General features: G+C 42.6%; 4 protein-coding genes across 4 annotated transcripts; 2 read left to right on the forward strand and 2 right to left on the reverse strand.

Annotated features, from left to right (window-relative positions):
- Positions 1–2,079: 2,079 nt before the first annotated feature.
- LOC108255028 (trace amine-associated receptor 13c-like) lies at positions 2,080–4,985 on the reverse strand. The gene has a single exon (XM_053686127.1). The coding sequence runs from the start codon at positions 3,070–3,072 to the stop codon at positions 2,080–2,082; it is 993 nt and encodes a 330-aa protein (XP_053542102.1). The 5' UTR covers positions 3,073–4,985.
- A 23-nt stretch (positions 4,986–5,008) lies between these two features.
- Positions 5,009–7,126, forward strand: LOC108255032 (trace amine-associated receptor 13c-like). Its single transcript, XM_053686138.1, has one exon. The coding sequence runs from the start codon at positions 5,758–5,760 to the stop codon at positions 6,748–6,750; it is 993 nt and encodes a 330-aa protein (XP_053542113.1). The 5' UTR covers positions 5,009–5,757; the 3' UTR covers positions 6,751–7,126.
- An 11,200-nt stretch (positions 7,127–18,326) lies between these two features.
- LOC108255066 (trace amine-associated receptor 13c-like) lies at positions 18,327–19,590 on the reverse strand. The gene has a single exon (XM_017450718.3). It carries the CDS (start codon positions 19,317–19,319, stop codon positions 18,327–18,329), a length of 993 nt encoding a protein of 330 aa, XP_017306207.1. The 5' UTR covers positions 19,320–19,590.
- Positions 19,591–19,845: 255 nt separating this feature from the next.
- LOC108255059 (trace amine-associated receptor 13c-like) lies at positions 19,846–21,865 on the forward strand. The gene has a single exon (XM_017450707.3). The coding sequence runs from the start codon at positions 20,465–20,467 to the stop codon at positions 21,455–21,457; it is 993 nt and encodes a 330-aa protein (XP_017306196.1). The 5' UTR covers positions 19,846–20,464; the 3' UTR covers positions 21,458–21,865.
- Positions 21,866–25,652: the final 3,787 nt, after the last annotated feature.

Here is a 25,652-nt window from a genome sequence, read left to right on the forward strand (position 1 = left end):
TTCAGATCCAAATCCAGCCCCAATATCTTGTTTATTTATCTTGTTTATTTATCTGTTTATTTATCTTATTTATCTGTTTATTCTTCTTGTTTATTCTATGTACATGTTGGCACAGAACAAAAAAAGGAGTGGCTCTTAATTTCATTGTACATGTGTATAGTGACAATAAAAGGCATTTATTCATTCATTCATTCATTCATTCATTCATTCATTCCAGTAAAGGAGATAAGGAAAAGTGACGGGCACCTAGGACACACAGAAGCAAATAAACGGTATTAGGCGGATATTGGTGAAATGGATTCACACTTCAAGATTAACATTATGATTTATTATTCACAGAGAAATATAGGAGCTGAGGAGTGCAGGCTGAGAAACACACACACACACACAGAGGCACACACACTCACACAGTCAAGGTCAGGCATGCAGGCATAACACACACACACACACACACACACACACACACACAGAGGCCTAGGCCGCCACGCACACACATACAGAAGGGAAGCAGAACATTATAAAGATAATAAAAGGAGTATTAGGATACTATAAGGATAATATAAGGATTATAAGGATATTATAAGGATATTATGAAGTATGGAGTACAGAAAAGGGGGTAAAATACTTGACAGCAGTATAACCAGATATAAAACAGAAATGTAGAGCAAATATGAAAGGAAAAAGCATTATAAAACAGAAATATAGAAAAACAGAAAAATGAGAAAGAAACTTACTCATAATGTACTTGAAGGTGAGGAGGATCCTTTTCTCACGAGAAAAAGTCAGGAGTGACACAGACGAAGGCTTTAATTTTTAAGAGAGAACCAAGACGGGCCGTTTATAAGGGTAGTTGAGCCATGTTGCACCTGTGTAATAACCATCTATGGGAATAGCGAGGGCTGCAGGATAACCGTTGATGGGAATAGCTAGGGCCGTGAGATAACAGTCTATGGGCAATGCGGACCCCGTGAGACCAAGGTCTCTCCGAAATGTTGAGTCGTGTACATATTGGTATTATGGGAAGGCTCATTCTAAAACATAATGGTATTATGGGAAGGCTCTTTCTAAACATAATAGTGTTATGGGAAAGCTCGTTCTAAACATAATGGTGTTATGGGAAAGCTTTTTTGGTTTGGGTGTAGAAAACTGTATAAATAAGGGAGCTTCAGCTCCGGGTGTCAGATCACGTCTGAGAATTCTCATCGGTGTGGCTCTCGTGTGTAGTGGAACCAATAAACCTGAAACCTTGCTTTTCCTCACTCATGGCTGGTGTCTGATTTTTCTATCTCCAACTGGTTTTGAATATGTGAGTATTGGCTTCTATGTTACATTTTTAAGTGTCTTTGGGTAATGGGCTAAATTTGAGCCAGCAGGCTTGCATGGCTGCTTCTGGAACAGGCTCACTAATCTTTATTGATGATGGAACTCATGATGGTAGCAGAAGAATGAATTCAGAAGTCTACAGAAACTTGTCTGTTGATTTACAGAGAAATGCATCGTCTAATTTGGAGAAACTTCACACACTGCCAATTCAACAAAGGACTTCATCAGGGTGGGGAAAGTAGAATGTTTTAGACTGGCCAAGTCAACCACCAGACCTTAACCCAATTGAGCAGCATTTCACCTCCTGAAGAGGAGACTGAAGGGCAAAACAGGCAACAACTGAAAGAAACTGTACGACAAGTCTGTAAAAGAATCATTAAAGTATATTACAACAGCTGGTGATGTTAGTGGGTCGCCAGCTTGATGCAGTTATTGCAAGCAAGAGATATGCAACCAACAATTAACTGTTATTTACTTTCATTTACTTTAAGACTACCTGTTCCAATACTTTTGCTCAACTAAAATTGGGTGGTCTGCCACCAACTATGTTCTTAGTTGTTTAACACATCTAGATGTGAATATCAGGAAATCAAACCCTTCAGTGTATAGAAAAAGTAAAATAAATGGCCTTTCTATTCCAATGTATTGTAATTCCAATTGCTATTATCTTATATATAAGACAAATTGCTATTATATTATATATAAGATAATAACAATATTTGGGAAATCATCTGATGGAGTGGAAAAAAAGCATGTTCATGAAAGAACGTTTATTAATTCAGAGTCTGTCTGGAATATTCGCAGAGTTATAATTAATTTAATGCACCTCCTAAACCACGGGTAAAACAGAGCATAAATAACAGGATTAATGGTGGAATTAAGATAAAGCACAATCACAAGTTTCTGAAATGTTTCTGTCTGTAGTTCAATAACATCACCTAATAAACTGCAAATAAAATACGGAAGTAAACACATCAGAAACACAGACACTAAAATGCCCAGGACTTTAGCTGCTTTTCTCTCAGATTTCATCGAGTGTGAGGTGATTTTCTGTGTTTTAGGCCGTGTGTGATTATTAAGCTCTCTGATAGCAGTGGCATGTTTCTTAGCAATCACAAACACTCGAGTATACAATATGATTATGATAGAAAGTGGAAATGTAAATGATACAACAAGATCAAGTACAGACCAAACCTCATTTAGAAAGTAAATACATTCACCAGGACACATTACAGAACCCATGAAGCTTCCATTGAAATAATAGACTGCTGTGATATACGTCAGAGACACACAGCAGTTAGAATAAACCACAATGCACATAGTCCTTCTAGTGATTCTGTTCATGTAGAGAAAGGGGTTTGAGAGAGCCAAATACCGATCCACAGCGATCAGAGCGATATTATAGATGGAACAAATCATGAGGAAACCACTGAACAATAAAAAACAAATGCAGAAAGCTCTCCCAAAAATCCAGCACGACTCGATTATCCAGATTAACATCGGTGGCATTACTAAAGCACCAACGAGGAAATCCGACACAGCCAGAGAGAGCACGAGCATGTTTGTCGGTGTGTGAAGCTGCTTGAAGTGAAGAACAGAGATGATGACGAGCATATTTCCACACAGTGTTAGAAGAACCACAGCAGCTGAACACACGTACAGTAAGATATAAACTGCAGGAGATCCAGATCTCTCTGGACAGGAGAAATGCTCACAGAGATCAGACTGGTTAAACTCCGTCAGATTCATGAATACAGCATTTCTCTAATGTATCTAAAAATTTAAAGAAACACCTCGTATATGGCATGCTACCAATATAAACCATTAACTGTAAAAGGTCACATATGAATGACTTATGGCTCAAGCAGCTCTGGTTCTTTTATAGTACAGAAACTGATCACACCCCCAGAATTTGAGCGGCAGCATATTAGATATGATGTCATACCTTGGTTGAAAAAAAGGCATAGGCGGTTCTGTTTAAAGAATTATACGTGCTATTGTGTAAATTTGTGTGTAAAAAATTCTCAAATAAAAATCAGCTGGTTTTTTTTGGATAGAGTGGATAATTTTGTAGAAAATGTAGACGTCAAGTGCTTTTGTACCCCTCGCCCTATCAAGTCAAAACAATTTTGTTGAAAGTGTTTGGCAACCCCTTTAGTGAGTTTATTACAAGACAAGCCCTAGGGCCAAATCTACAACTACAATGACAGTAAACAAGACAAATGCAGAACAAATGGAGATAAACATTTTTATGATGTATTGTCAGTTCCAGGAATCCACTCTGCAATGAATGAACTGAGAGATGAAGGCCGCAGACCATTTTATGCCGTCAAATGACAATTTCTTATATTTCCTTAACCGCCAAGCCACCACAGTGAGGTGTGGCGTCCACTAACAAATCAAGAATTTGCCAAATGGGAAAAACATTAAGTTGAAACCCTGCATGCAGAATTCTGTAAAAAATATCCTTCAGGTGCATCGGCACACTGCAAACTATGCATGCACTGCAGAATTAGGCAAATATCTGCTAATTACAAAAGAATTTCACTGTGCATATGTGACCAATAAAGACTCATTATCATTATCATGAAGGTGAACAGGATTGTATGAACTATAGCTACTTGTACAAACTAGTTAATCTGGGCAAACTGAAAAAAGCTGACTCCCTGGAAAGTCAGTGTATAATTCGCACACAGGGTCACACCAAGGCGACATTGCTGCCTCATCTTCTTTCATTCCTAAAGTCAACGACTCTTCACCACCTTTCACCATCCCAGACAGCACAGGTTGGTGGGTTTTTGCCCCTATCCAGTCACACAGTCCTCATTGAGCGCCACATTGAGATGCCTCCAGGCACGGTTGTATGCAGCCGGCCCTTCTTGTTACCTGAACACAAAAAAGTGGTTCAGGATGAACTCAAGGTTATGTTCGACATGGGAGTAATCAAGGAGTCCCACAGTGATTTATGCAGCTTCATGGTCTTGGTGCTCAAGGCCAACGGATCTGTCCATTTTTGTTTGGAGTGAGCCAACACAACACCCACAACACACTTGGCTTACACGTGAACGTCAACTTGAATGTGAACATAACAAGCTGTGCCCAGCATAGAGTTTGGATTTGTTTGTGCTTATTTATTAATATTGGAAAATAAATAGGACACACAAAGCTCTGTAAAAAGTCACCTGTCTCCCAAGTTCTCTCACACACACACACACACACACACACACACACACACACACACACACACACACACACACACACACACGTACACACTGGGTTCTCCACAATGGTTTAATAACAGTTAATTTAACAGCTTTAGGTACACAAGGGAAGACTTTATTATTTTTTAACAGAGGTTTGATTGTTGTTGGTAGTATTTGTTTAAGCAAATGTACTGGAATACAAGCAAAAGCTTTTTGCACAGTGCCACAGTTATGCTGCAGCGGGTTTGGGCTAGGCCCCTTAATTCCAGTGAAGGGAAATCTTAATGTATGCTACAGGATCCAAAAACATTCTACAATATTTTGTGCTTCCAACTCTGTAGGAACAGTTTGGGGAAGGCCCACATATGGTGTGATGTGATGATCAAGTGTCCACATACTTTTGGCCATATAGTTTATTATTTAGACTGGACAGCAGTGATTCAATCATCAGTTAAATTTTTTTTGTATGTCATGGGGAAAGACACAGAGTCAGCCCTTACTGTGAAATTACACTCTACATGAAGTGTCTGCTGCTCATGGGCATTAATTATAGGCATGCTGTTCCAGGAGACCTGTGCTCTTCCTATCTGGGTGTCACCATGCACCTATTCCATGTCCTACAAAGTTAACATAGTCCCTTCCAGTAGCAGGAGTGAGTGTGGTGGACATCTCTGTACACCTTTCCATTCAGTCCTGAGGGTCGGTCCCTCATGACATTGTGACATAGGTTAAGTGATAGTGAAATAAAATGCTTGTTATACATGTAACTGTGGTTCTATGAACACTGGATAAGCACCAGGGTTCCCTGTCCCTCAGAAGCAGCAGGAACCCGGCAGGAACTCGGCTAGAAGGTTGCACGGTCCAAGGAATGTTGACCACAGTATTGATGTCAAATACAAAAGTGGCACACCTTTTTTGATATTATTTAATACAATAGTTTGCCGGCTTGGGACAAAACCATGGCAGAACACATGCACTGCATCATTATTTATTTTTAAGCTCATAATTTTGAAGCCAAATCTCAGCTAAAGCTTCTGTTTGAACAACCTATGACATCATATGTCTGAAACTGTCACTCAAACATGGGAGGTGTGGTCAAATTACAAGCTATAAAAATATCAGAGCTGGCTTGCTCTATCATGTATTAGATTACTGTTAATGTTTTTCAAAGGAAACGCCTAATATACTGTTATTTTTAAATATGTTGAAGACTTTTTAATATGCTGTATTCATGAACCTGACGGAGTTTAACCAGTCTGATCGCTGTGAGCATTTCTCCTGTCCAGAGAGATCCTTTTCTCCTGCAGTTTATATCTTACTGTACGTGTGTTCAGCTGCTGTGGTTCTTCTAACAGTGTGTGGAAATATGCTCGTCATCATCTCTGTTCTTCACTTCAAGCAGCTTCACACACCGGCCAACATGCTCGTGTTCTCTCTGGCTGTGTCGGATTTCCTCATCGGTGCTTTATTAATGCCACCAACGTTAATTTGGATAATCGAGTCATGCTGGATTTTTGGGAGAGCTTTCTGCATCACGTTTTGCATGATTGCCAGTTTCATCGTGGGTTTATCCCTCTACAGTGTCGCTCTGATCGCTGTGGATCGATATTTGGCTCTCTCAAACCCCTTTCTCTATGCAAACAAAATCTCTAAGTGGACTATGTGCATTGTGGTTTATTCTAACTGGTTTGTGTGTCTAGCATATAGCATAATATTCTATTGTTTCAATGTAAACTTAATGGATTTTGTCATTTGTCCTGGAGAATGTTTTCTCATTATGAATGAGGTTTGGACTGCAATTGATCTTGTAATAACGTTTATATTTCCACTCTCTGTCATAATCATATTGTATACTCGAGTGTTTGTGATTGCTAAGAAACATGTCACTGCTATCAGAGAGCTTAATAATCACACACGGCCTAAAACACAGAAAATCACCTCACACTCGATGAAATCTGAGAGAAAAGCAGCTAAAGTCCTGGGCATTTTAGTGTCTGTGTTTCTGATGTGTTTACTTCCGTATTTTATTTACAGTTTATTAGGTGATGTTATTGAACTACAGACAAAAACTATTCATAAACTTGCGTTTGTGCTTTATCTTAATTCCACCATTAATCCATTTATTTATGCTCTGTTTTACCCATGGTTTAGGAGGTGCATTAAATTAATTATAACTCTGCGAATATTCCAGACAGACTCTGCATTAATCAATATTCTTTCATGAAAAGGGTTTTTCACACCATCTGATAGTGTGCCCAAATATTGCTATTATATTATTATATTATATATCGCTAAAATGTCTGTAACAAATAAAATTTGCTCCATTAATATAATGTATATTATAAATTATTACATTACATAATAAGAGTATTTGGTTTGGTGTTATTTATATGGATAGGGGAAATTTGATTTGTTACAGATAAACATTAGCAAAACACAGACCCTATATAAGAGGGATTGTCTGTAATAGTACAAGTGAATGTATATTGATGAACTCAAGCATGTTTATAAAAACAAGACACATTTGTGTTTTCTTTCTTATTTGTTTTTTGACTCTTGGTGTTAAAATTGTCATGTAGACCACTATTTTGGCAGCTTAAAACTTTATTTCTCGCTTTACATGTCATCTCTGCTATACTGTTGACACACCATGGCATAATAAAGAAGCAAAAGTAAAATAATATTTATTTTTCACTGCTAATGATATTTTTTTCTGTAAAATGAACAGCGTTGGGATGCAAAGCCACATATATCATCTTTACAAATCCACAAGTCTACAGTGTTGTACAGGTATAATGAGGCATTTTAAAGGGAAGATGAGGATGCTGAGTGAATGACACACTCTATTTGTCTGTAGTGATAATATAGTCTGATGAATAAATGAATGAATAAGTCAAGTTTATTTAGCAAAGATTTCCCAGAGGAATCTTCCTTTAACATCTGGAACCTGAGGAAAGTATAGACTCTGACCAGTTAAGAGATTTGGCAGGTGGAATTTCAGTGATAGTGTTAAAGAGAAGCTGGAGGACAGTTGGCAGAGTAGAGGAGAGGACAGGAGATGAGAGGAGAAGAGAGGAGAGGAGAAGAGAGGAGAGGGAATCTGTGGTTTCCTCATTTCCCAGCCTGCACACACTACACACACTAAAGACACAGTACACACACTACACACACACTGTACACACGCTGTTCCAGGTCAACAATGGGCTTCATATATTTATGAAGAACTCTAATAAGCAGCTGTACAACAGAGAAAATGGACCCTGGCATGGAGACAGAGGAAACGGGGACACAACGTCTCTGTAGATTATACATGAGATTATACAGAGATTATATTACACTGTAGATAAGGAGTTATATATGAAGTTATTAACGTAGACGCAGTGTCATTGTGTGAGTTTTTAACACAGGGTGCGTACAGTGAAAGACTTTTTAAATGGGGAAAGTATCTGTTGCATGGTTTCAGGAAGTTGTTTTTAGAAATGCGTCCAGCGTCCCGTAAGAGTGACCTTGACCTGTCACGGAAACAACCCCGACTTCCTGGTGGAAATGTAACGTTAAACAGCAAAGTGAAATTCTTTTCTTTTCCAGCATGTTAGGCTGGCCTTCACACAAGGAAAGCCATTCACGCTTTGAAGTGAACACTCCACATTGAAGAAACTAGAAACAACCAAAACACACCAGGTTTCTCACGCAGCATCCACTGCACAGTTCCAGGTCATCAGAGTGAGGAGAAAAGGATGGAGGATGTACAGTGCTCCAATCGTAGTCACAAGCTAACAGGTGCATAGCTCCATATGATGTATTTGAGGCCCGACGTGTGTAGGATGTGAAAGGAAAAAAGATGGGTGAAGATGGGTGCATTACATAGTCATGGGTCAAACGAGACTTTGTTAAATGTCTAGGCACCACTCAGGGGCTACAGCAGAACCTGGACCTGTTTCAGCAGTAATATCAGACTTGGGCCCTGACAGTCAACTTGAAAAGCTCTCATATTACAGAAAAGAGTCCGATCTCAGGGACATTCACCTCCACAACATTAGACAAAACAGGAATGTGTAAAGAATATAATTATTCAGGACTAAACATGACCTCATAATGAACACTCACTCCCACGGTCACGCAGAGTTCTGTAAAGTACTGAGAAACGTGACACATGATGCGTGCCGAGACAAATCCAGGTTGATTCTCATTATTACCAAAAATACAACATTAAATACTGGTTCCATTTTAAAGAACATTTAAAGGACAATGAGCCGCACTCGTAACACTGAAAAGCCCTGCAATGCCAAGAGCTTATCACAGCATAGATTCCTCTCACTGACCTCAGCACACTAACACACACCAACTCTACACTAACACACACCGACATTACACTAACACACACCAACTGTACACTAACACACACCAAGTGTACACTAACACACACCGACATTACACTAACACACACCAACTGTACACTAACACACACCAAGTGTACACTAACACACACCAACATTACACTAACACACACCAACTCTACACTAACACACACCAACATTACACTAACACACACCAACTGTACACTAACACACGCCAAGTGTACACTAACACACCGACATTACACTAACACACACCAACTGTACACTAACACACACCAAGTGTACACTAACACACACTAACACACACCAAGTTTACACTAACACACACCAACTCTACACTAACACACACCAAGTGTACACTAACACACACCAACGCTACACTAACACACACTAAGTCTACACTAACACACACCAACTCTACACTAACACACACCAATTGTTCAATAACACACACCAACATTACACTAACACACATCAACAACACACATCAATACTACATTAACACACACTAACTCTACACCAACACACACCAACTCTACACCAACACACACCAACTCTACACTAACACACACACCATGTGTAAACTAATACTGTAGGGAATTTGGCCAGCGGTGGGCAGAGCACAGACACACAGGAGGCTGTTTCAGTTTCACACTTGGAGGAATTTTTATTTAAACCGTCTGTGAGGGTGTATGGGTGCGTGTGTGTGCGTGTGCAGAAGTGGGATTGGGAGGTGACGTGCTCAGTTGTCCGCGTGGCTGCCGGGGACATGCTGGGGTTTTCCCGAGTGCCGGGGATCCCATTCTGCCATCAGGCAACACTGCGGGTGCAGCCAGGGGAAAAGACACTGTTGTATATAAAATATACATGAAATAAACACATGGGAGACCTAGTATGAGTAATATGTAATCTTATTGAGAATTCACTGGGCTGGTGGAGTGTAAGAACGGATGTTCACATAAGACGTAACACACAGAAAAGCAATGCACAGGGGGATAACAATACATGTATTTGATTAGTGCGGCAGGCCTTAGAGCGTAGGTGGAGTATGTCTGCACGCAGGCAGAAGGTCAACTAAGAGACACACACACAAAAAATTCGGAATTAAACATTAGCGCACATGCACTGAGAGCATTCTCTTGCGAGCAGAGGATCGCCCTTTTATACTCTCCCCCCGGCTGCTGGATGGTGGAATTTTGCCATGCCGCACACCATTCACCAGCCGTGTGTGTCAGTGGCCCCGCACCGCAGCCACGCGCTGTCCGGCTATCCAAAACATTGGTGGTGCTGAAGCGGAACTGTCTCTTCGGCACCACAGCGGCAGTCGTGGGATCTTTGTTTCTTGTGCGCCGTCCGCCGGCCTGTCACCACAATACACACCAACACAAACCAACTCTACAATATCACACACCGACTCTGCAATAGCACACAACACTACAATAACACTCTCTTGGTTGTCTGTCATAGCAACGAATACCATTTTGTCATCAGAGATGATGCGTGCGTAGATGGCTGGTCAGGCCAATCTTTGCACGGAAAGTCCTATGGCAGGTGGAACAGGGGATGAGGTGGACGTCTCCAGGAGGGTTGCTGGCACAGGTTTATCTGGCTTGCCTCTTTCGTTTGGCTCCAGCTGTCCGATTTGTCTCACACAGCAAAGAGCCCTTGTGGATGGAGGAGTGCCAGGCATCACCATCCAGTGCAGTCTGTTCCCAGGAGGCAGGATTAATGTTAAAATGTTTCTTTTGGCCTCCTTGGCAATGTTGACCTTGCTGGAGCTCGCCATAGAAGAGTCTCTTTGGTAGACGCTGGTCTGTCATGCGTACCACATGTCCTGCCCAGCATAGCTGGGTCTTCATCAAGATGGTGAAGATGCTAGGAAGGCCTGCTTGAGTGAGAACCACAGTGTCTGGGACTTTGTTCTGCCACTTGATGAGAAAGATTTTCCTGAGACTAGTGGTGTGAAAATGGTTCAGATTCCTGGCATGACGTTGGTACGCTGTCCACGTTTCGCATGCATACAGCAGTGTGGGGAGCACAACTGCCCTGTACACTTTCAGCTTGGTCTGGTCGGTGATGCCTCTTCGGTTCCAAACCTTGGCATACAGTCTCCCGAAAGCTGAGCTGGCTCTCGCAATGCGGACGTTAACTTCGTCATCTATTGTTACATTTTGTGACAATGTGCTGCCGAGGTAGGTGAGTTTGGTCACTGTTTTCAGTCTCTGACCATTGACAGTGATGTTGGGCTCTGTATAGGGCTTCCCTGGGGTTGGCTTATCCATGACCTCAGTCTTCTTGGTGCTGATGGTGAGACCGAAGTTTGTGCAGGCACTGGAGACCCTGTTAACGCTGCGTTGCATGTATGTTTCTGTGCTAGCGTTAAGGGCACAGTCACCAGCAAGGACGAAGTCTCTGATGATGTCTGTCGAAACCTTGTTTTTCGCTTGGAGCCTCCTGAGACCGAACAGATTACCACCCGTGGGGTACTTGATGCCTATCCCAACATCACTGTCTCTAAAGGCGTCAGTCAGCATTGCGGAGAACATGAGAGGGAGGCTGAACAGGGTCGGCGCCAGGACACAACCCTGCTTGACGCCACTGGAAACTGGGAATGGCTGAGACGCTTCTCTGTTGTCTAGGACTCTTGCCTGCCTGCCGTCATGGAACTGCTGCACCATGGCTATGAACTTCCTTGGGCATCCGTACTTGGCCTTAATTTTCCAAAGAACTTCTCTGTTGACAGTGTCAAAGGCCCTGGTCAGGTCGACGTAGGTAGAGAAGAGGTCGGCGTTCTGGTCCATACATTTCTCTTGTAGCTGTCATGCTGCAAACACCATGTCGATGGTACCGCGCTCTTTCCGAAATCCACACTAGCTCCCTGGTAGAAGCCTTTGGTTGAGGTGAGCGTTCAGACGGTTCAGCAGAACCCGGGCAAGAATCTTGCCTGCGATGCATAGCAAGTATATGCCACGGTGGTTGTCGGAGGACTGGCGGATCCCTTTGCTCTTGTACAAATGAATGATGGAGGCATCTTTGAAATCCTGTGGTGTCGTCTCTTGTTGCCACATCAGTAGGAAGAGCTGATGAAGTCTCTGTGTTAAAGCTGTGCCTCCTTCCTTGTAGACCTCTGCTGGGATGGAGTCTGAGCCAGGAGCTTTGCCACTGGAGAGGAGACATATCACTTTCTGGATCTCAAGCAAGGTTGGAGGATCATCCAGTGCTTCATTGATGGGTATTTGGGGGAGACATCTGATGGCTTCATCACTGATAGCTGAAGGTCGGTTCAGGACGTTGTCAAAGTGTTCGGCCCAACGTTCGAGAATCTTCTTCTTGTCAGTGATCAATGTATTCACATCTGCGCTGAGGAGAGGACATGAGCCTGATGACGTGGGTCTGTGCACTTATTTCAAAGCATCATAGCAGAGGATGAACATGAATCTCTTCATGTCATGCCTGTCTGCATAGCCTTGGATCTCATCAGCTTTGCTGCTCAGCCATGTGTCTTGAATCTGGCAGAGTCTCCGCTGTACCAATCTGCGTACGTTTTTGTACGCATCCTTCTTGGAAGTCGATGTAGGGTTGTTGAGGTAATTTTGATGGAGGCGGTGTTTCTCGTTCAGCAACTGCTTAATGTCTTCGCTGTTCTCATCAAACCAATCTTTGTGCTTTCTGACCCAGAATTTCAGTAGCTGTGTTGTAGACCAGTTCTCCTAGAGCCGCCCAGTCAGCTTCCACATTCTGGCTGTCCAGAGAGGTGGATTCCAGATGATCATCCAGGGCATCCATAAAAGACTGCTTGGTTCTACCGCACTTCAGCTTTGTAATGTTTAGACGTTTAGGGGCCTTTTTCCCCTGTGGGCGTCTCTTTGGCTGGATGCGGATGTTGAGCTTGGTGATGATGAGACGGTGGTCTGTCCAGCATTCGGCTCAACACATAGACTTGGTCACACGTACATCCTGCCTGTCCCTCTTCCTGACGATGACGTAGTCGATGAGGTGCCAGTGCTTTGAGCAAGGGTGTATCCATGACGTCCGATTATGGGTTGGGAGGCGGAATACCTTGTTGGTGATCAGCAGTTCATGTTTGGCACAAGTCTGAAGCAAAAGGAGACCGTTGCTGTTGCAGTGACCCACTCCGTGCTTTCCTAGCACTCCATCCCAGGCAGAGCTGTCATTTCCGACTCTCATGTTAAAATCACCTAGAACGGCGAGCTTGTCTGTTCTAGGAACATCAGCAATGACAGAGTGGAGGTCCTCGTAGAACTTGGCCTTCACTTTATCTGGGTTGGTCATGGTTGGAGCAGAGCAGCTGATGATTTTAAGGTGCTTTCTTCCAGACAGGAGGGGGAGTTTCATGGTCATGGGCCTGTTGCTGACTCCCTTGGTAAGGCCTGCAACTTGCCAATCAGTGCTGATTTTACTGCAAAGCCGATACCAGCTTCACGGCACTCGTTGTTGTATCGACCACTCCAGAAAAAGGTGTATCCAGAGCCCCTTTCTTAAAGTTCACCTTTGCCTGCGAGCTGGGTCTCGCTCAGGGCCGCAATGTCGATGTTGTATCTGAATAATTCATTTGCTATCAGAGCGGGTCTCCTCTGGGGTCTGTCCGTGTCATGCCTGTCCATGAGAGTGTGCACATTCCATGCACCTAAGGTGAGAGGAACGATCCTTGTTTTCTTCTTTGTGTTTTTGTGCTTGATTATGGCCCCCACCAGCCGCGTTAAGCTGGTTAGGGAAGTTTTGGAGCAGGCAATGTTTAGTGCACCTTTTCTAGCCCCTTCCTCATGCCTGGAGGTGAGCAGTGCTAAATAGGGCTGCTCAGTCGCTCAGGGGGCTGCCGGACTTCACTGCTGCTCCATTTCGTGAAGAACGACCATATAGCCTGGGCCGCCTGTGTGCAGGGTTGCGGCTACTGCTGCCAGTGTACCCACACCTGCCGCTCCGTCGCTTGCCTGTCGCCACAGGACTTGGAGGTTGTGATGGATAGTAGATGACAAAATGACTTGCGCGGTGACTTGGTTTAAAGTGAGGGAGAGTTGCGCATTTCGTCGACCTCACTCTCTCGCCCAAAACCAACTGGATCAAACAGCAAGACGAAGTCAAGACGGCTGGAGTCGGAGTTGAGTGCAGTGGATGACCTTGACGACCTCTGTGACTCGCCATGCTCTTGAAGCGCTCCACAGCGCTTTGCTGGGAATCGCCTTTCTGCCCGTTGGCCTGTTGTTCCGCACAGATTGCCAAATCCATCCATCCATCCACCTTCTATCGCTTACTCCATCTTCAGGGTCACGGGGAACCTGGAGCCTATCCCAGGAAGCATCGGGCACAAGGCGGGGTACACCCTGGACAGGGTGCCAGTCCCATCGCAGTTGCCAAATCCAGTCTTTACTATTTACGCATAGCTGGGAGGCTCGTGGAGGACGGGAGTGTCTATCTTCCCGTGCAAGTCCTTGTGACTTGCCCCCTGTCCACACAATAACACTACACTAACACACATCAACAATGGATTAAGATACACCAGCACTACTCTAACACACTAATTCTACATCAACACAGAGCAACACTAACCAACACTACACTGACACACATCCACAACACACGCCAATACTACACTAACACATAAAGACATCGGACTAACACACACCAACACTAGACCCTTTGATGGCGCTTCACAACTATACAACTTTATTTTGAAAAGTATTTTGATTTCAATGAAGATTCCTGTGAACTTTTTAACGATTTTAATTAAACTTACATTCACGATTCTGCTTATGTGTGTTTTTGCACAGTGCATGACTTAAAAATATTGCCACATGCCTGGTTTATCCCAGCACCCCCAGTTCATCAGTGTGCTCTGTGAGCTTTTCCAATCATACTGATGTTGGCACAATTATTATTTTATTCCCATTCATACTTTATCATTAGCCATGTTTCTATCCACCTATTTTTATGCGCATTTCGATATATCACATTAAGAAACGCTAGATGCAAACACCAAGATGCGCATAAATTCTAAAAATGCGCATTAAAAACTTACACGCTCAATTGAGTCTGATAAATTCTTTATCCGGTTATAGGACGTGCACAAAAATTACGATGGAAACACATTTACTCAATAAATTTCTCGATGCACATCATCATTGAGGGCCTGTAGTATGATTGAGGGCCAACATTTCTGTTCACATAATCCCTGTAACTCTTAGTGGGGGCCAAAGTAGGGATTATGGGTTCCATCCAGAGCTCCATGTACTAATGGTACATGGTGGGTGGTATAGTTGCATTCAGATACCTCGCGCGCCTCAGCTGGGTCAGGTCATTTTATTTAGTTGCTCATCATGTGTGCACGAATAATAAAAAAGTCCCACAGCGGCTTCTCCTACTGCAGCAAATTCCATTTTTCTTTATGATATTTGGTGCCGGTTTATCAGGAAGTGATGCAGTTGTTCTCTTCGACTCACTGGATGGAAGCGATGCTTTATTTGCAAATGTTTCCAGTTTCGCACATAATTTACATTCACAACTTTGGACGGAAACATACAGTATCTCACAAAAGTGAGTACATGCTGCACATTTTTGTAAATATTTGATTATATCTTTTCATGTGACTTCACTGAAGAAATGACACTTTGCTACAATGTAAAGTAGTGAGTGTACAGCTTGTGTAACAGTGTAAATTTGCTGTCCCCTCAAAATAACTCAACACACAGCCATTAATGTCTAAACCGCTGGCAACAAAAGTGAGTACACCCCTAAGTGAAAATGTCCAAATTGGGCCCAAAGTGTCAATATTTTGTGTGTCCACCATTATTTTCCAGCACTGCCTTAACCCTCTTGGGCATGGAGTTCACCAGAGCTTCACAGGTTGCCACTGGAGTCCTCTTCCACTCCTCCATGACCACATCACGAAGCTGGTGGATGTTAGAGAGCTTGTGCTCCTCCACCTTCCGTTTGAGGATGCCCCACAGAGGCTCAATAGGGTTTAGGTCTGGAGACATGTTTGGCCAGTCCATCACCTTCACCCTCAGCTTCTTTAGCAAGGCAGTGGTCGTCTTGGAGGTGTGTTTGGGGTCATTATCGTGCTGGAATACTGCCCTGCGGCCCAGTCTCCGAAGGGAGGGGATCATGCTCTGCTTCAGTATGTCACAGGACATGTTGGCATTCATGGTTCCCTCAATGAACTGTAGCTCCCCAGTGCCGGCAGCACTCATGCAGCCCCAGACCAGGGCACTCCCACCACCACGCTTGACTGTAGGCAAGACACACTTGTCTTTGTACTCCTCACCTGGTTGCCACCACACACGCTTGTCACCATCTGAACCAAATAAGTTTATCTTGGTCTCATCAGACCACAGGACATGGTTCCAGTAATCTTCTTATAGCCTAGGCCATCTTTATGTAGAGTAACAATTCTTTTTTTCATAAAGTTCTTTACAATGAGGTGCCATGTTGATCTTCCAGTGATCAGTATGAGGGAGTGTGAGAGCGATGACACCAAATTTAACACACCTGCTCCCCATTCACACCTGAGACCTTGTAACACTAACAAGTCACATGACACCGGGGAGGGAAAACGGCTAATTGGGCCCAATTTGGACATTTTCACATAGGGGTGTATTCACTTTTGTTGCCAGCAGTTTAGACATTAATGGCTGTGTGTTGAGTTATTTTGAGGGGACGGCAAATTTACACTGTTACACAAGCTGTACACTCACTACTTTACACTGTAGCACAGTGTCATTTCTTCAGTGTTGTCACATGAAAAGTTATAATCAAATATTTACAAAAATGTGAGGGGTGTACTCACTTTTCTGAGATACTGTATCTATTGAATTTGAAGGTTATTTTTTACATTACATTCAAAATATGAATGTTTTAACATATAATGACATGATGATAATTGTATTAAACGGACAGAGAAATGGAGTAGGTTATTCACTCAGCATCCTCGTATGGCATGACAGTGACACGACTAAGAACAAAACGTTCCTCTAAAATTGATGAGAAGATCATTAGAAACCTGGGCAGGGAGGCTGCCGAGAGGCCTACAGCAACATTAAAAGAATTTCTGCAATTTCTGGCAAATACTGGATGCTCCTTACATGTGATAACAATCTCCCGATTTCTTCATATCTCCGGGCTTTGGGGTGGGGGGCAACAAAAAACAAACAAACAAACGAACAATAAATAAATAAATAAATAAATAAATAAATAAATACACCCCAAACCATGTGGAATAATGTGTTATGGTCTGATGAGACCAAAGTTGAACTTTTTAGCCATAATACCAAAAGATATGTTTGGCAGAAAAACACTGCACATCACCAGAAGAACCGATCCCCATGGGGAATCAGCATCAGACTTTGGGGTTGTTTTTCTTCAGCTGGAACTGGGGCTTTAATCAGGGTGGAGGGAATAATGAATAGCTCCAAAAATGATGGAGTCAATTTTGGTGCAAAACCTTAAGGCTTCTGCTAAAACACTGAAAATGAAGAGGAATTGAAATTTTCAGCGCGACAACGACCCGAAGCAAATCAATCTTATCCAGAAAGGACCGGTTTGGGAGCAGGTTTTCATTCCAACCAAGCAGAAGCCACACCTGCGTCTATTGAAAGCCAAGATCAGCTGATTAAAGAGGTGGAATTAGGTGTGCCTCCTACTTGTTTGGAATGAAAACCTGCACCCACACCGGCCCTTTGCGGATAAGATTAGACACCCTGCTCCAGATCAACAAAGGAACGGCTTCACCAAAACAAGTTCAAGATTTTTGTATGGTCCAGCCAGGGTCCAGACCTAAATCACAATCAAAGATCTGTGTGGTGACCTGAAGAGGGCTGTGTTCAGGAGATGCCCAGCTGATCAGACAGAGTTAGAATGCTTTTATAAGCAAGAATGGCAAATTATTGCTAAGTGAAGACGCTCCAAACTGATCGACTCTTACCCCAAAATACTGAAAGCTGCGATAAAATTGAAAGGTGCTTCAGCTAAGTTTTAGTTTAGGAGTGAGCAAACTTATACATCCACGTTATTGTACTTTTTTCTGCCTAAAAGGATTCTTATTGTTTTTTCACTTTAATTAATAGGTTAAAATTGCACAATAAAAGGTAGAAAAGGTTCTGACATGATTTACCTTGGTTTAATTTTCTTACATCACAAAAACCTGCCATTCTAACAGGGGTGTGTAAACTTTTTATATCCACAGTAGATTTGCGGTTTTCTGTATATTGTGTTAGTTCAGTTTCTACATTCTCACTTTTTACTTTATCATACTTATTTTAAGATGCTGGAACCTTTTACTATTAATGTTTTAAAAAATTACAGTTCTTATCCCATGACAAACTTCTTACTCACTTAATCACAAGTTATTTCTGTACAATGCATTTGTGATTGTAAAGACAGTTCAACAAATATTTTGCATACTTATTATTAACGTAACAAATTAATTTCATGAGAGAACATTTATTAATTCAGAGTCAGTTTGGAATATTCGCAGAGTTATAATTAATTTAATGCACCTTCTAAACCACGGGTAAAACAGACCATAAATAACAGGATTAATGGTGGAATTGAGACAAAACACGATTGAAACTTTCTGAAATGTTTCTGTCTGTAGTTCAATAACATCACCTAATAAACTGTAAATAAAATATGGAAGTAAACACATCAGAAACACAGACACTAAAATGCCCAGGACTTTAGCTGCTTTTCTCTCAGATTTCATCGAGTGTGAGGTGATTTTCTGTGTTTTAGGCCGTGTGTGATTATTAAACTCTCTGATAGCAGTGGCATGTTTCTTAGCAATCACAAACACTCGAGTATACAATATGATTATGACAGAGAGTGGAAATATAAATGAAAATATAAGGTCAATTACATACGAAACCTTATTCAGAAAGAGAGAACACTCTCCAGGACACATTACAGTATTTGTAAAGTTTCCATTGAAATATAAGAGTGCTGAGCTATAGGCCATCACCACACACCAGACACATACATTTACAATACCAGTGATCCTCACAGACACTCTGTTCATGTAGAGAAAGGGGTTTGAGAGAGCCAAATACCGATCCACAGCGATCAGAGCGATATTATAGATGGACGAGATTGTGAGGAAACCACAAATCAACAAAAAACAAATGCAGAAATCTCTCCCAAAAATCCAGCATGACTCGATTATGGAGATTAACATCGGCGGCATTAATAAAGCACCAACGAGGAAATCCGACACAGCCAGAGAGAACACGAGCATGTTTGTCGGTGTGTGAAGCTGCTTGAAGTGAAGAACAGAGATGATGACGAGAAGATTTCCACACAGTGTTAGAAGAACCACAGCAGCTGAACACACGTACAGTAAGATATAAACTGCAGGAGATCCGGATCTCTCTGGACAGGAGAAATGCTCACAGCGATCAGACTGGTTAAACTCCGTCAGATTCATGAATACAGCATTTCTCTAATGTATCTAAAAGTTTAATGAAACACCTCGTATATGGCATGCTACCAATATAAACCATTAACTGTAAAAGGTCACATATGAATGACTTATGGCTCAAGCAGCTCTGGTTCTTTTATAGTACAGAAATTGATCACACCCCCAGAATTTGAACGGCAGCATATTAGATATGATGTCATACCTTGGTTGAAAAAAGGCATAGGCGGTTCTGTTTAAAGAATTATACGTGCTATTGTGTAAATTTGTGTGTAAAAAATTCTCAAATAAAAATCAGCTGGTTTTTTAATAGAGTGGATAATTTTTTGTAGAGTTTCAGAGATTCCTGTTAGAATTTGGCTGAAAATACTAGAATCAGTAATGGAGCTGATTCACCTCTATGATAATGATAACGAGTCTTTATTAGTACAGCAGAGTGAAATTCTTTTCTCTTGCAGCATGTTTGGAACTTGGGGTCAGAGCACAGGGTCAGCCATGATACAGCGCCCCTGGACCAGTGAGGGTTAAGGGCAAATTCTCAAATTCTCAAGGGCCCAACAGTGGCAGCTTGGCAGTGCTGGGGCATGAGTGAGTGTGGTGGACATCTCTGTACACCTTTCCATTCAGTCCCTCATGACATTGTGACATAGGTTAAGTGATAGTGAAATAAAATGCTTGTTATACATGTAACTGTGGTTCTATGAACACTGGATAAGCACCAGGGTTCCCTGTCCCTCAGAAGCAGCAGGAACCCGGCAGGAACTCGGCTAGAAGGTTGCACGGTCCAAGGAATGTTGACCACAGTATTGATGTCAAATACAAAAGTGGCACACCTTTTTTGATATTATTTAATACAATAGTTTGCCGGCTTGGGACAAAACCATGGCAGAACACATGCACTGCATCATTATTTATTTTTAAGCTCATAATTTTGAAGCCAAATCTCAGCTAAAGCTTCTGTTTGAACAACCTATGACATCATATGTCTGAAACTGTCACTCAAACATGGGAGGTGTGGTCAAATTACAAGCTATAAAAATATCAGAGCTGGCTTGCTCTATCATGTATTAGATTACTGTTAATGTTTTTCAAAGGAAACGCCTAATATACTGTTATTTTTAAATATGTTGAAGACTTTTTAATATGCTGTATTCATGAACCTGACGGAGTTTAACCAGTCTGATCGCTGTGAGCATTTCTCCTGTCCAGAGAGATCTGGATCTCCTGTAGTTTATATCTTACTGTACGTGTGTTCAGCTGCTGTGGTTCTTCTAACAGTGTGTGGAAATCTTCTCGTCATCATCTCTGTACTTCACTTCAAGCAGCTTCATACACCAACAAACTTGCTTGTGCTCTCTCTGGCAGTGTCGGATTTCCTCATCGGTGCTTTAGTAATGCTTCCAGTGTTAATCTGGATGATCGAGTCATGCTGGATTTTTGGGAGAGCTTTCTGCATCACGTTTTGCATGATTGCCAGTTTCATCGTGGGTTTATCCCTCTACAGTGTCGCTCTGATCGCTCTGGATCGATATTTGGCTCTCTCAAACCCCTTTCTCTATGCAAACAAAATCTCTAAGTGGACTATGTGCATTGTGGTTTATTCTAACTGGTTTGTGTGTCTAGCATATAGCATAATATTCTATTGTTTCAATGTAAACTTAATGGATTTTGAATTTTGTCCTGGGGAGTGTGTTATCTCTTTCAATGATGTTTGGTCTGCAATTGATCTTATATTTTCATTTATATTTCCACTCTCTGTCGTAATCATATTGTATACTCGAGTGTTTGTGATTGCTAAGAAACATGCCACTGCTATCAGAGAGCTTAATAATCACACACGGCCTAAAACACAGAAAATCACCTCACACTCGATGAAATCTGAGAGAAAAGCAGCTAAAGTCCTGGGCATTTTAGTGTCTGTGTTTCTGATGTGTTTACTTCCATATTTTATTTACACTTTATTAAGTGCTGTTATTGAAATACAGATAAAAACTATCCATAAACTCTTGATTGTGGGTTATCTTAATTCCACCATTAATCCATTTATTTATGCTCTGTTTTACCCATGGTTTAGGAGGTGCATTAAATTAATTATAACTCTGCGAATATTCCAGACAGACTTTGCATTAATCAATATTCTTTCATGAAAAGGGTTTTTCACACCATCTGATAGTGTGCCCAAATATTGCTATTATATTATTATATTATATATCGCTAAAATGTCTGTAACAAATAAAATTTGCTCCATTAATATAATGTATATTATAAATTATTACATTACATAATAAGAGTATTTGGTTTGGTGTTATTTATATGGATAGGGGAAATTTGATTTGTTACAGATAAACATTAGCAAAACACAGACCCTATATAAGAGGGATTGTCTGTAATAGTACAAGTGAATGTATATTGATGAACTCAAGCATGTTTATAAAAACAAGACACATTTGTGTTTTCTTTCTTATTTGTTTTTTAACTCTTGGTGTTAAAATTGTCATGTAGACCACTATTTTGGCAGCTTAAAACTTTATTTCTCGCTTTACATGTCATCTCTGCTATACTGTAGACACACCATGGCATAATAAAGAAGCAAAAGTAAAATAATATTTATTTTTCACTGTTAATGATATTTTTTTTCTGTAAAATGAACAGCGTTGGGATGCAAAGCCACATATATCATCTTTACAAATCCACAAGTCTACAGTGTTGTACAGGTATAATGAGGCATTTTAAAGGGAAGATGAGGATGCTGAGTGAATGACACACTCTATTTGTCTGTAGTGATAATATAGTCTGATGAATAAATGAATGAATAAGTCAAGTTTATTTAGCAAAGATTTCCCAGAGGAATCTTCCTTTAACATCTGGAACCTGAGGAAAGTATAGACTCTGACCAGTTAAGAGATTTGGCAGGTGGAATTTCAGTGATAGTGTTAAAGAGAAGCTGGAGGACAGTTGGCAGAGTAGAGGAGAGGACAGGAGATGAGAGGAGAAGAGAGGAGAGGAGAAGAGAGGAGAGGGAATCTGTGGTTTCCTCATTTCCCAGCCTGCACACACTACACACACTAAAGACACAGTACACACACTACACACACACTGTACACACGCTGTTCCAGGTCAACAATGGGCTTCATATATTTATGAAGAACTCTAATAAACAGCTGTAGAACAGAGAAGATGGACCCTGGCATGGAGACAGAGGAAACGGAGACACAACGTCTCTGTAGATTATACATGAGATTATACAGAGATTATATTACACTGTAGATAAGGAGTTATATATGAAGTTATTAACGTAGACGCAGTGTCATCATGTGAGTTTTTAACACAGAGTGCATACAGTGAAAGACTTTTTAAATGGGGAAAGTATCTGTTGCATGGTTTCAGGAAGTTGTTTTTAGAAATGCGTCCAGCGTCCCGTAAGAGTGACCTTGACCTGTCACGGAAACAACCCCGACTTCCTGGTGGAAATGTAACGTTAAACAGCAAAGTGAAATTCTTTTCTTTTCCAGCATGTTAGGCTGGCCTTCACACAAGGAAAGCCATTCACGCTTTGAAGTGAACACTCCACATTGAAGAAACTAGAAACAACCAAAACACACCAGGTTTCTCACGCAGCATCCACTGCACAGTTCCAGGTCATCAGAGTGAGGAGAAAAGGATGGAGGATGTACAGTGCTCCAATCGTAGTCACAAGCTAACAGGTGCATAGCTCCATATGATGTATTTGAGGCCCGACGTGTGTAGGATGTGAAAGGAAAAAAGATGGGTGAAGATGGGTGCATTACATAGTCATGGGTCAAACGAGACTTTGTTAAATGTCTAGGCACCACTCAGGGGCTACAGCAGAAACTGGACCTGTTTCAGCAGTAATATCAGACTTGGGCCCTGACAGTCAACTTGAAAAGCTCTCATATTACAGAAAAGAGTCCGATCTCAGGGACATTCACCTCCACAACATTAGACAAAACAGGAATGTGTAAAGAATATAATTATTCAGGACTAAACATGACCTCATAATGAACACTCACTCCCACGGTCACGCAGAGTTCTGTAAAGTACTGAGAAACGTGACACATGATGCGTGCCGAGACAAATCCAGGTTGATTCTCATTATTACCAAAAATACAACATTAAATACTGGTTCCATTTTAAAGAACATTTAAAGGACAATGAGCCGCACTCGTAACACTGAAAAGCCCTGCAATGCCAAGAGCTTATCACAGCATAGATTCCTCTCACTGACCTCAGCACACTAACACACACCAAGTGTACACTAACACACACCAAGTGTACACAAACACACACCAACTCTACACTAACACACACCAACATTACACTAACACACACCAAGTGTACACTAACACACACAAACACACACCAACTCTACACTAACACACACCAACATTACACTAACACACACCAACTGTACACTAACACACACCAAGTGTACACTAACACACACTAACACACACCAAGTTTACAATAACACACACCAACTCTACACTAACACACACCAAGTGTACACTAACACACACTGACTCTACACTAACACACACCAATTGTTCAGTAACACACACCAACATTACACTAACACACACCAAGTGTAAACTAATACTGTACGGAATTTTGCCAGTGGTGGGCAGAGCACAGACACACAGGAGGCTGTTTCAGTGTCACACTTTTAAACCGTCCGTGAGGGTGTATGGGTGTGTGTGTGTGTGCGTATGTGCAGAAGTGGGATCAGGAGGTGAAGTGCTCAGTCGTCCGTGGGGCTGCCGGGGTCGTGCTGGGGTTTTCCAGAGTGGCGGGGATCCCATTCTGCCGTCAGGTAAGGCTGCGGGTGCAGCCAGGGGAAAAGACACAGCACAGATTAGTGCACATGCACTAAGAGCGTTCTCTCCTCTTGCGAGCAGAGGATCGCCCTTTTATACTCTCCCCTCAGCTGCTGGATGGTGGAATTTTGCCATGCCGTGCACCATTCACCAGTCGTGTGTGTGTCTGCGGCCCTGCCTGGCAGCCACGCACTCTCCGGCTGTCCAAAACATTGGTTGTGCTGAAGCAGAGCTATCTCTTCAGCACCATAGTGGCAGTCACGGGAGGAGCGATCTTTGTTTCTTGTGCCTTGTTGCCACAGTACCCTCCCCCGAGCTCCGAGCCTACTGCTGTCGTGTGTCGGGCCCACAGTGCATCACATCGTGAGAGGCCATCTGCATTCCCAAGTTGGGTCCCCGCCCGGTGCTGGACCTGGAAAGAGAAATCCTGCAACGAGAGGAACCATCGGGTTACCCTGGCGTTAGTGTCCTTGGCCTTGGCCATCCACTGCAGTGGGGCATGGTCTGTCACCAGGACAAAGTGCCGACCGGCCAGGTAATATCGCAGCTCCTTGATGGCCCATTTTATCACCAGGGCCTCTCTTTCCACGGGCGCATACCTCCTCTAAGCTGGGGACAACTTTCGGCTGATTTAGTGGACTGGGTGTTCCTCTCCGCCGAAGGTCTGCGAGAGAACAGCGCCCAGCCCGGTCTCGGATGCATCTGTGTGCACAGTGAATGGAAGGGTGAAGTCCGGATTGTGTAGCACTGGGGCACTAGTGAGGGTTTCTTTCAGCTTGGAAAGCCCACTCCACTTCTGTAGACCATTTCACCTGATCCGGCTGGCCCTTCTTCGTGAGATCTGAGAGGAGAAGTTAGGCACGAATGAGAAGTTAGGCACATACCCAGCCAACCCCAAGAAGGCACGTACCTGTTTTTTCGATGTAGGTCGGGGATTGTCTTTTACTGCCACAATTTTCTTCATTTGGGTCTTCAGTAAGCCCCGGCCAATACGGTACCCTAGGTACAGTGCCTCAGTCAGCCCCAAGTGGCACTTTTTGGGGCTGGCTGTCAGCCCGGCCTTCTGGAGCTCCTTCAGGACCTCCCCCAGGTGGAAAAGGTGATCCGACAAGTGGAAGACTGGATGACCACATCGTCCCGATAGGCGGCTGCGAATGCACGATGGGGTCACAGGACAATGTCCATCAGCCGCTGGAATGTTGCGAGTGCTCCGTGGAGGCCGAAAGGGAGAACCTGGTATTGCCAGTGGCCGTTTGCCGTGCTGAAGGCTGTCTTCGGTCTCTCCTCTGGGGCCAGCACCACTTCCCAGAAGCCTTTGGTCAGGTCCAGGGTGGATATGAACCGGGCCCTCCCCAATCGCTACACTAGGTCATCCACTTGGAGGAGGGATAGCTGTCAAACTCCAAGACCTGGTTCAGCTTCTGGAAGTCATTGCAGAGGTGCATACTTCCGTCGGGCTTTGGCACGACTACGATGGGGCTGGACCAGAGGCTGTTGGATTCCTCTA

This window comes from Ictalurus punctatus, chromosome 2, assembly GCF_001660625.3.
Source record: "Ictalurus punctatus breed USDA103 chromosome 2, Coco_2.0, whole genome shotgun sequence".
NCBI lineage: Eukaryota > Metazoa > Chordata > Actinopteri > Siluriformes > Ictaluridae > Ictalurus > Ictalurus punctatus.